The 11,800-nt window shown below is 40.2% G+C and overlaps 1 protein-coding gene across 4 annotated transcripts; it reads right to left on the reverse strand.

The window, feature by feature from the left end:
- Nucleotides 1–4: 4 nt before the first annotated feature.
- Nucleotides 5–8,603, reverse strand: tfdp1a (transcription factor Dp-1, a). Of its 4 annotated transcripts, none has more exons than XM_084907725.1 (12): nucleotides 8,469–8,603; nucleotides 6,413–6,497; nucleotides 5,924–5,990; nucleotides 5,622–5,743; nucleotides 4,574–4,695; nucleotides 4,202–4,367; nucleotides 3,923–4,069; nucleotides 3,781–3,849; nucleotides 3,226–3,377; nucleotides 2,091–2,257; nucleotides 1,266–1,344; nucleotides 5–1,190 (listed from the first exon to the last, which is right to left on the reverse strand). In XM_084907725.1, the coding sequence occupies exons 2-12, from the start codon at nucleotides 6,422–6,424 to the stop codon at nucleotides 1,052–1,054; spliced, it is 1,242 nt and encodes a 413-aa protein (XP_084763851.1). In that variant the 5' UTR covers nucleotides 6,425–6,497; nucleotides 8,469–8,603; the 3' UTR covers nucleotides 5–1,051. The 4 variants fall into 4 exon arrangements, with proteins under 4 accessions (XP_084763851.1, XP_084763852.1, XP_084763853.1 ...); XM_084907726.1 differs by lacking the exon at nucleotides 8,469–8,603 and adding an exon at nucleotides 7,302–7,392; XM_084907727.1 differs by lacking the exon at nucleotides 8,469–8,603 and adding an exon at nucleotides 7,255–7,357.
- Nucleotides 8,604–11,800: the final 3,197 nt, after the last annotated feature.

An 11,800-nucleotide genomic window follows, 5' to 3' on the forward strand; every position in this document is an offset into this window, starting at 1 on the left:
AAACTTATTAAAACAATCTATATTTAATTTGCAAACTTATATTAGATTACAGAAAAAGGTATTTGGAAGAGTCAGTACACGTGTTGCTCAGTTTTAAAAGGGAGATCTTTGAAGGGTGTACATAAAGACCTATACAACCACACATTGTTACATCAATAATTTTTGTAGGTCTATCTTTACCACTGGCCTCTAAAGGAAACTATAAGCTACAATTGTTGTAGGATTCATATATGTAATTAACAAAGAAAGCTTATTTACCTAGGAGCCTGGGTTATGAAAGTCTTTACCTCGCTGCTGCCATTATTTTGTAAACACTACCAAGGCATTAACAGGGCGGTGATGGAGAATTCCTCAACTCTGGAATACAAATAAAACTAGCAAAGAAGATCAGGAAAGCAGCTGCCTACGGAACAGAAGGAAGCCAGCCCAAAAAAACAATCGGGAAACCATTTCAAATTGCCCAGAACACAAAACCAAAACAAAACAAACAAAGTATGACGAGATGTGATGGAGCCCCATCCTGTGATGCAGTGGCATCTGTGTTAAGCCATTCCAAATCCATGGTGTTGCACTAACAACACATCTCACAGCAGACACTTTGGCCACCTTGGAACATTTTGATCATGTCTGCCATATGCAACTGCAGAAAAAAAAATTATTATAAGTCAAACGGGTACATTATACATTCTCCAACAGCAGTAGGCCTTAGAGTTGCTTTTTAGTGGGATGGCTTATTAAGAAGTGGATTAGACATATAAAGACTTCAGGTGGCAGGGACAAAGACTACAGTTCCCTTGGACGACACCTCCCACTGAGCTGTGGTGCAGGTGATTCAGGAGCAGAAAAAGGTGGGTGCAAACACCTCTGTTCTTTTAATTTTCATCGACACCCCTGAGAAAGCCAGACAGAAATACAGGGAAACAGGGCGGAGGGGAGGTTTTTTTTGGGGGGGGGGGAGAGAAAAAAGCACACACGACGACAGTGGACTAAATTCCCACGGTGAGGGTGGTTTTGAAGACTGTGCTTGTTGGAGTGGCGAGGTGTAGGGAGGTTAGTCTTCATCGTCATTCTCATCGTACTCATCCTCATCGTCGTCATCCCCCATGTAAGACACTGGAGTCTCCACACGAGACCCGCTGTAGTGAGAATCGTTTGAGCTGGACGCCATGGTGCCATCAGTGCAGCCATCACTGCATAAGAGGATGGGGAAATGTTAGAAAAAGCAGTGTGCACATTAGAGCTACATCACATTTAGCAACTCTTACCTGTTTGCAGGGTAACGGGCTCCATTAGCAGAGGAACCTCCAGTGATGTAGACGTTACTGATGGGACCTTTGGCCATTTCTGGATAAAGAGAAAATGAATTAGAATGAAGACCTTCGACTATTTACAGACCTGAGTGGGGATAAGAGATATAGAACAAAGGGATTCAGAAAGCACAATCAGATTCTTGCCTACTTTAACTGCAGATGAAGACTAACCCTTTGACGTTGAACCCTTTGAAGCAGTTTCTGTCTAAGGGTGTTTTTCTCACCTCTCACTCTAGACCGAGTTGACGAGTTTGTAAACGTGTAGCTGTTTTTCACTCATTTTCAGAAAATACAGACCTGGTAGTCAGGTCAGATCATCATACCATAAGCCGCACTGGAGGTTTTTTTTATTTATTTTTTTATAAAGTGTCCCAAGACCCTGTCCTCCAAAGCTGCGATCCCCAACCTTTTTTGCACCACAGGGGAAAAGACCCAGGGAAACCGAGTTAACGATAAAAACGATTAAAAAAAACAAACAAACAAACAAACAAAAAAAAAAAAAAAAAAAACACAAAAAAAAACGATAGAAACTAATAAAAACTCTGAAAACCATAAATTTCCCACCTGAGCCTCAACTCTTGCAGCCCGGTACCAAATGACTCATGGACCGGTAGCGGTCCGTGGCCCAGGGGTTGGAGACCAATGCTCCAAAGGGTCTCGGTCCAATTGTTTGGTCCCCATCCAAGTGTGATTACTGTGTTCACAACTGCACCAAGAACCAGGGGCGTAATTTCCAGGGGGGGTAGGGGGGCCGAACTCATAGGGATATTGGTCACTTACCTATAACATAAGGCTCCAGAGCTTTGGGCACCAGGCTACGTGCGGTTTTCAGATCCTCTGGAGAACACTTTCCCACCTCCAAGCCGCAGGCCATGCCCATACGTTTTAGCACCTCGATGTCATCGTGGATCTCAAACATGCTGTCGAAGTTAAACAAATACTCGAACCTGAAGAGTGGAAAATGGGAAAGGGTCAATTATCCAAACAAGTGTTCGTTCTAATTTTAAAGAGGATCATGGGTACCAAATCAAGGACAGCATACTGAATAGAATAGAACATGGGTCCAATTTTCAACACATTTGGCTAAGAAGAAATTAGCCAAAGGTTCTTCAGTATTTTAGTTAGCCTGTTGAGGACAGCTACTAGTATTCCTTTCAAAATAAAGTTCATCTACAAATTGGGGATTAGTTTAGATCAGGGGTGTCGAACTCCAGGCCTCAAGGGTCGGTGTCCTGCAGGTTTTAGATGAGTCCTTGATCCAACACAGCTGATTTAAATGATGAAATTACCTCCTCAGCATGTCTTGAAGTTCTCCAGAGGCTGGTAATGAACTAATCAGTTGATTTAGGTGTCCTGATCCAGGGTGATATCTAAAACCTGCAGGACACCGGCCCTTGAGACCTGGAGTTGGACACCCCTGGTTTAGTTGCATGTGGGAAGGCCTCATATTTACTTCTTCAAGTCAGCCACTAATCCTATACACACTGAAATGTTGAGTTAAAAATGAGGAGATTCTAGTTATTGTTATAATGCACATCTTGATACCACACTATAATGCTTTGCACTGACAGAAGGCTTCCAAGCCTCTTTTAGCTTATTTGCCAAGAACCAGAACACAATTAACCTGCAATTATAGTTGAGTTTCCCACCTATGCAGCTCCAAGGTATTACATACAATCATGTCACATGGCTAGAAAAAATAAAGCAGCTTATGTGGCTGACGGGCTGTTGTCAAGTACATGTTGTTCCGCAACTATTTATTAAAGCCCTAATAAATACAGCCCGGTGAAGCACTACCAGCGCCTCGATGAAAATGTGAACACCTCCCCCACTTTTTGGATAATTTCTTTTCCACCCCAGTTACAAATTATTCCAAGTGCCAGCATTTTAAATAACAGAGCTGATGATCACACACTTGTCATTGGAGATGCTGCAGTCAATGACAGTTTTCTTGCTGGTGTTGACAATAATGAAAGGAAGGTGGATGATGGAGTTGGGAGGTGGAGGTCGGTTTGCCTGCTGCTCTGTCTGCCTATTCCTCTGAACCAGGTTCTTAAAAGCTATTTGCTGTAAGACAAGATCAAAGACAAGTTAAAACTCAAACAGCTGCAAAGAACTAAGAGTGTAGCACTACAGCATTCTTGGATATATTTATGCTTTTTTTTTTTTTTTTTTTTTTTTTAAATGCTAAATTTTTCTTTTACATTGTAACAATTTTAAGTTGCCATTTTGTATATGCTACTTGCATATATATAGAGATTCAATGAGAAGAACTTCTGTTTATTACTGATTCATTATGATCCAGCATCACAAAACGAGACAAAACGCAGACAAAAGCAATCTAAAGAGGCCAATCAGTTCGTGGGGTATTTATGAAGCGTCTTCTGCAGCCCTGATGCACAATTACCACTATAAAGATTATAATTGTAGCCCCCCTTTGATCACACAAGTACCAGCACTCAAATCCAACCTGCAGTATGAGCTCCTGAAGCTGTGATTGTTTCTGCTTAATCCTCTCCAGCCGCCTTTGTCTCTCCACCTACAGTTGAAATAAAAGTGTTTTAACACTGGTAACAAAAGCAGGAGTGACTGTCTTCGCTGTGCGTTTCTACCTCTAGGTTTTGGCACTCTTGCGCTGAGTTGGTGGGTAGACCAATCCACTTGATTTCTTTTTTCTCTTTAGAAATAATGTTCATGGCCATGAGCACGTTAAGTGCATCATAAACGCGTCGCCGAATGTTCTTCTGGTCATACACATGCTGAAATGAGAGAGAGAGAAAAAAAAGACGCAATTCAAAACATTAATAAAATATAGCTTAGAATTAAAATATCTTCATCAGGAGTAATCAGTCTGCGTCACTGAGACAGTATCACACAGCGGCAGTGCTCACTGAGTCATTCGGTGACATGTGGTTGTCTGATGAGCTGAATTCTGCCACCAGTTCATCTGCCACTTCATTGTACGTGGTCACTCCTTTCTTCTGCACCTTCTCGCACACCTTCATGGAAAAATGCCTCAAGCCCTTCCCATTCTTTTCCCCTTTCTTCCCACGTTTTCTGCAAACATAAAAAACAAACGAGCCCACGTCACTATGAACACAAACACACTGATGTGTGGCAATCTGGCATTCACTTTTTTTTTTTTTTTTATTGCTATGAATAGCTATCAGACTTGACCCATTCTAAAATGCTTAGCTTAATCTGGACAGAGCTCACCAATAATGTCCCAAGCTTAAAATCTTAAGGGCAATTTGAAGCCTTACCCTGATGACCAAGGAGAGGCATCGGCTGGTTGAGTCTGTGTGAGGAACTGGGAACTGGGTGTGTGTGGACTGTTTACCAAAATGGTGTTTGATACGGTAGGCCTCTGGGGTGTTCCAATCACCTACAGGAAGACCACAGAGAAGAGAAAGAACACACACTGATGTCAGCATTGTTAGTCATGCTTTAGTTGTCATCAACAATGAGTTTCTCCTCTAAAACCTCATGTAGTCAAATCTTGACATGTAATATTTCTTCTAAAGCCTCACACTTAAATATATTATGTTTAACTACAAGAACCAATTCACACTGAACATAAACTCAAGGTGGGACTCTGTTCACTCTCTTTAGGACACGCATCTTCTGCTGATTTCTGTCATTTTGAGGATACCTTGCAGAAAGCTATAACTACCCTCAGTGCAATAAGGAATGATTTAAATACATTTGGCCTTGCATTAGATAGCTGACAGGTGAAGCAGTAAAGTTAAATGACAGTTATTTCATTTGACAGAATTTGACTTTTTATGCAAAATATTTGGTTTGTCATGAAAATCATTGGCGATTGTTTGAATACAGCTTTAAGGGAGAAATAAGACATTTTTAGAATTTCAGTCATTTATGATGACTAATAAAAACCTAATGCTGAATTGGGCTGATGACAGTTAAAGAGACAGCTTTAAAAAACTGCATCCCTAACAGCAATGTGAGGCATCTTGAAGACGGGTGATCTATTCCTTTAGTAAGGTGATATCTAAGCTGATTTCCGTTATGTATACATTCCTTGTACATAATGGGATGATGGGTGTAATCCTGCTGACTGTAGAGTTGATGAGCTTAGGATCAACTGCCTCCAGCTACCCTCTCCCCGGTCACCTCACAATGATAATGGAGGGGGCTTATACAACATTCATATAAAGCCGAGTAAAACCCTACAAAAATTCATCTACCTAATGTTTAGCGGAGCCAAAGCATTCTTTAAATTTGCTGAGGGTTTCTACGCCTTAAGAGAAAAGAAACCACATAATGCTGACTTAACAGGACCTCACTCACCATGTGTGGCACATTTTGCATGTGTGTAGCGACGTTCACATTGGATGGCCCAAGGGTTTTGGGTAGTAGCTGTTTGGCCACAGGGGCAGCTGTGGGCTGGACAGTAACCAAGGACAGGACACCTTATAGGAGACATGAGAAGATCATTAATGGGGGAAGCTTTTGAATGAAACACCATTGCCCCCTATTGTCCACCTACCAACAAACAGCCCTGCTGCCTCTTAAACTAGACTGTACATGCCGCTTAGAAAGCCCTTCATATCACATATGCACAATTTCTGTAAAATATACACAAAATATACCTTTACTAGGGCTCAGATTCTGATCGATGAAAACCTTCAGCTCTCCATTGGTTTCAATTAGACCAGCCTGTAAAAGAGAACAACTTAATTTACTGCAGAAACCACAGAATTGAAGACGAGTCAAGTTAAACAAACTCCATGCAGTAGAAGCTACTTTTGGCTGATGCCTTATTTAAGAAGGGTCACCGCAGCGAGTTGTACAAGTTTGATTTGTCACAGTTTTAACGCCGAATGCCCTTCCTGATTCAATGGAACTGTGTCACCTTCCAGGACCTAACAGGGGATCTTTTGTAAGGCAAATGTATAAGCCACTCCACTATGAAGTCACTAAACAAATCCCACAGTCTATTTAAAAAGAAAAAGAAAAGAAAACGCTACAAGACTAAGTGCAGCCAGTAAATTGAAGGACCCAAAATTAGCTACAGTACTTAGGTGACACAGCCGAAATAGCCTGATGTTTCTCATGAAACCATGTATATATTTACTTACATCTTTAGCCATGATCCCAAAGGACCGAAAAGAGGTATGCTTTGGGTTAAAAAGACTTTTCCTCTGCCAGTCACTATTCAGACCCCTGCAAACAGAAAGAGAACAAACTATTACTTAAATAATGACAAAATTGCAGTTTGACCCAAACATCATATTTCCCAATACTGTTTCCCAAGCTAAGCTGTGTTTCACTTTGTTTTGGAGAGGAAATTTAAACTTATTTCTGAAGTAAGGCCCATCTGGTCTGCTTGCTAAGAGCACATTGTAGAAAGCTAACTACATCACCAATGTTAGCGTCACTGTTTGTTTTATTAGCCAAAATGCGCAGACATGTACGCTTCTCACACCAATCTCACGTGAACGAGCCACCGAGCAGTACTTTTAAATGTTCTATATATGCAGGAAACCATATTAAGCCATCCCTTGATGCTCACAACTTTTACTACGCTAAGTGTGCACAAGGCCTACTTCAGGTACCGAGCACGTCCGGAGGAGAGGCACCGTCCAACTTCTGCTACAGGTCACGCAAACAAGCGAACTTTATCACAACAGCGCTAAACTGATAATGTCGCAACAGAGACAGCACTATATGGCTCCAGGCACTGTGGCTGCATGATACTGTAACAGCGGTCATATTATATGTCGATTAGCACGAACAATCTTTTGTTGGACGCAGCTAGCTGCTAACAGCTAGCGGTAGACCCAGCTTGCTGGTCTTAGCTTACTAGTTAGCTCCTGCACGCTCTGAGACGATTCATGTAGAAATGTTGCGATTATTGGTTCCGTGCTGCAGATCCCAGCTACACTTCAGCATGGGTTAACACTTAAAATAGTGAACGTGCCTTTCGCACGATGAATGAGCTTCACTGTGGTGACTGTATGCGCTTACGAGTGCACTCTGTCTCCTCGACGGCTGTTGTTGTTGGCATTTGAGAATGGAGGAAGAGGAGGTCTAAATCCCCACTAAACAGGAAACAAACTAAGAAATGTCGAGATACTTTTTAACAATTATATAGTTCATTTGAAGTACGAAATAATGTATTCACATTGAGTATTTCACTTTTAAGCTTATTTTTTAATACAACAAGCCATGTCAGGATTTGCATAACTTGCTGTGTGCTAGCTGTACAAAGAGTGATCGTTTCCAAGTCAAAGAGACTGAAAAAGTAAACAAAGTTTGCCATCGATGCCAGCAAGGTGGATTTTATCCAGACGATAAAAATTTTTGCCACAGTTAACCACAACTTCTAAAATACCAGTTGCAGGTAGCCGCATATACTCCGTAAGTTGATTGCGTTTTATTGTCAACCGCTGACCTCCTTTTGCCAGTGTAGTAACCAGTATCAACACACATAGCTAACTAATGAATAACACACTTTGTTGTCTGGAAGTTACATTTAAACACTCGACTTATTAGTATTATTATTCCACGCATTTAATCGCGTAACCTTTCTTATTTGTTCTTAATAAAACACGAAGACCCTTACGAATACTTTCCTGACGCTAAATTAACAGAAAGGTGGCCATTTTGAGGTGTCGAAAACTTAAATATTAGTTTTTATTAAGGTTCGCTTCCAAACGAACTGTTGCATATGGATCCGATACAAGTACGTTACTGTAATCAGGTCGATTACAATCATAATGAACCGCAAAAACTAGCTTTGCTCTTCACTTCGTTACCGTCAGCTACATGCCGTAAGTTAGCGACTTGAAAGAGGATATATTAAATGCAATGCAAAAAGTACTTGTCTTTATTATTAACATGTTTATTTTAACACTGAGCTAGCTCGCGATTGCACTTCAAGAAGTAGGTGCTTCAGCGCTTTGTTAGCCCACTGGCTAGCTAGTGGGTTAGCACAGAAGCTAACCCCCAGCTGTCATCGACAACCCCAGAATTAGCTACAAGTTTACCTCGACGGTTAGCTTTGTATTTATTGGCGGTAACATTTTTTTCTATATACTTAACAAACAATAGAAGGTCATACAGATATTTAACGTCAGTGCTATCATATGCGTCAGCTGAGTGACAAGCTGCAGTTGAGTAGATGCTGCTTACCGGTGCACCTTACAGGTTAACAGATCGCTCGCTAGCCTTTCCTATCGACTTTCCGTTAGCCTTGCTACAGCAGCGTCTCTCACAATCTGATCTTGGCGGTGCCTCGCTTTAGTGGAGCTTGATTGGACAGCACGAATGAGACGAAAGCAAAGCGGTCAAAATAGATCATGCCCACAACCTGGAGCTCTTTGGATTGGTGGATACCAGAGCCCTCGTGATACATGCAGCGCCGTCTGCTGCACAGGAGTGCGCCATAAAATAATTTGTTAATATGACAAGACGTGAAATAAGTAAGGGATCAGAGTATCGAAGGTTTAACACAAAGTTAGTTAATCTCCAGGGATGCAAATCTGTTCAGTTAGGAAGCCATGAGTCATTGTGAAACAATTTCACCTGATTTGGTGCAAATAACAGTGATAGCAAGTGCACTGGAGAGGTCTCAACACTCACTATTGTCACTGTTAGTGAGCCATCGTATAAATGCAGGAGATTTTCTTTGCCCCCACTCCATACACACACACACACACACACACACACACACACACACACACACACACACACACACACATATGAATTTGAATACAATCCACTCACAAAGGACTACAACATACATTTGTAGTGTGAAGGTGGTTCCAATTCCAAAATATTATTTAAATGCAAAATAGCTCTTGAGAACTATCAAAATAGCATTTTTTTTCTCTTGCCAAATTCTCAATAACTACTTTATAACAGTTAAAAATAGTTATAAATCCACTTTTTTCTTGTTTTGATTTTGTTCATCATCAACTTACGACATGCAAACATCAACATATATTAAAGAAGAGTCATTACGCACTGCAACCCTATGTGCAGCCTAAACAGTGAGTTACTTGACAAAAAATCAGTGACACGATTGAGCTGCGTGTTAACACCGTGGTTAGATGAAAGGTCAGTTCTCTGTTATATATTTTGTATTTTTCCAGTCTTTTCTGACTAGATTGTGTCATTCCAACCAATGCAAACCTTGATATTTATATTGCCAAAATAGAAATTAATTTAAAAGTTTAATTCCTTTGTTTATATCTCTATATTTATTCTTGACTTTCACAGTCAACTGTCAGCTTACATCTTTTTCTGAGAAAACTCTAATATCACCACTGATTTGCAATCCTGTTACTGTACATATAAAACAAACATTACAAACATGTTAAAAAATATATAAGATATTATTAAACAACATTTCTGTGTAGTCCTGAGTATTTATTTGTCAGATGTATGACATAATCTACAAATAAAAGTAATATATCCGTTCAACCCCGTTATCTTGTGCAGGCCTGTTACTCTCATTTAACCCTGTTACCATACAATTTTTTTAATAAAGTAATCACAAATGTTTTTCTTAGCTCATAAGGGTTTAATCGTTTGCCTTTCTTTGCTTGAATTATCATATGAGTTGTGTATTTGTAACTCTTGAAAAGCTGGGCAAGGTAAATTTTCTCCATCCATAGATTCATCCATCCATCCATCCATCCATCCATCCATTCATTTTCTTATGTGTATCTGGCACCAGGTTGTGTGGGCAACAGCCTATGCAAAACTCCCTTTCCCTATACTTTTTCCACCTTTTCTGGGGGAACACCAAGGCCTTGGTGTTCTTTGCAGAATTGTTTTAATTCAGCGACATTGGAGGGTTTCAGAGCATTAATGGCATGTTTAAGGTCATCCCAAAGCATCTCAATCGGCTTTAAGCCCGGACTTTGACTAGGTCACTCCAAAAACGTTTTTGGATGTTGTCTTTTTTGTTTGTTTGTTTGTTTGGGGGGTGGATCGTTGTCCTGATGCATAAACCAATCCTCTGATATCCTTTTTTTGAAATCCTGCATTAGTTTTATGTCAGATGTAATGGGACTCAAACATTCCAATAAGTGGAACTTTTGTCTTGTCAGTCCACAGAATATTTTCCAAAAAGTCTTAGGGATCATCAAGATGGTTTTTTTTTTTTTTGGCAAACTAGACTAGCCTTTGTGATCTTTTAGGTCAGCAGTGGTTTTCTTCTTGGAATTTTTCTGAATTAACTTTAGTAATTAGTTCCTCTTTAGGCTTCATTTCTACAAGACTGTGTGTTTTTCCTTCCCACTCTCACCAAGCACTTGCTCAAAGTGTGCACTTGCTTTGCTTTTTGAGGTTTCTCTTTATTATTGTAGGGTCTTTACAATGTGAAGCACCTTGAGGTGATTGATGTTGAATGTTGAAGTTATGCAAATCTTACTGTTGAATCATGAACCTTAACTGAGACAAGTGAGGCCAGCAGTTCTTTAGAGGTTGTCCTGGGTTATTTTGTAACCTCCTAGATGAGTCGTTAATGCGGTCTTGGAGTAAATTTGGTAGGCCGGCTACTTCTGGGAAGGCTTGCCACTGTTCCAGGTTTTCTTCTTTTATGCATAATGGCTTTCACCATGGTTCATTGGAGTCCTAAAGCTCTAGAAATTACCTTGTAACCCCTTCCAGACGGATGGATGTCACTGAATTTGTTTCTTATCTGTTCTGGAGTTTCTTTAAATGGTTGCATGATGTTTTGATGTTTGAGGTCTTTTACCCTACTTTACTTTGTCACACAGGTTTTATTTACGTGATTTCTTGATTCAATAGGTCTGGGATGCGACTTGTATTAAAAATATTTAAACTTTACTATTCCAAAGCTAGTTATCTTATTCAGTAAACACTGTAAGCATAACCCAATACATTTCCAAAGCACTACAAACAATGCTTTAGATTTTTTCTTGCTAATATAGCCATATTCATTAATGGTTGCTATCAAAATAGGTCTTTTTCACAATAACCACTTTGACATCTCATACCACAATAAGCATGTAAGTGTTAAACTCATTCAATTATAACCCTGTTATATTTAGTTTATCAGTCGTTCTAGTGAGCTGGCAAGCACAATAAACCCTGACCCTTCTAAATGGAGCAGTGCCATGATGAATGTTATTACACCTGTGCTTACCCTGCAATGACATTTCCGAAAGGCTGCTCTGACTTTTTTTTTTTTTTTTGAGGCTTTGGGTCACCTAACAATCTTGGATGTCTACAACAGTCGTTGTTTTAATGCAGTTTAAATACATTTCTTCGGTCAGCTATTCATATGTCTGCCACTAACAGATCAGATCAAGGCAGGTGTGATGTACAGTGAAGGAGGATTACTGATGCTGTGTTTTACAGTGTGTATTGTGTTGCGGATGGTGTGTGAGGATGTTGGCAGTCAACAAGTGTGTGTCTGTAGCGGGTGAAGGGTGGGGTTGAGTTTTATTTTTAACAGTGCTGAATGCAGTTTTGAGGGAGTTTTCCTGTAT

Source organism: Perissodus microlepis, chromosome 16 (assembly GCF_051167445.1).
Source record: "Perissodus microlepis isolate ML-2025 ecotype Zambia chromosome 16, ASM5116744v1, whole genome shotgun sequence".
NCBI classification, from domain to species: domain Eukaryota; kingdom Metazoa; phylum Chordata; class Actinopteri; order Cichliformes; family Cichlidae; genus Perissodus; species Perissodus microlepis.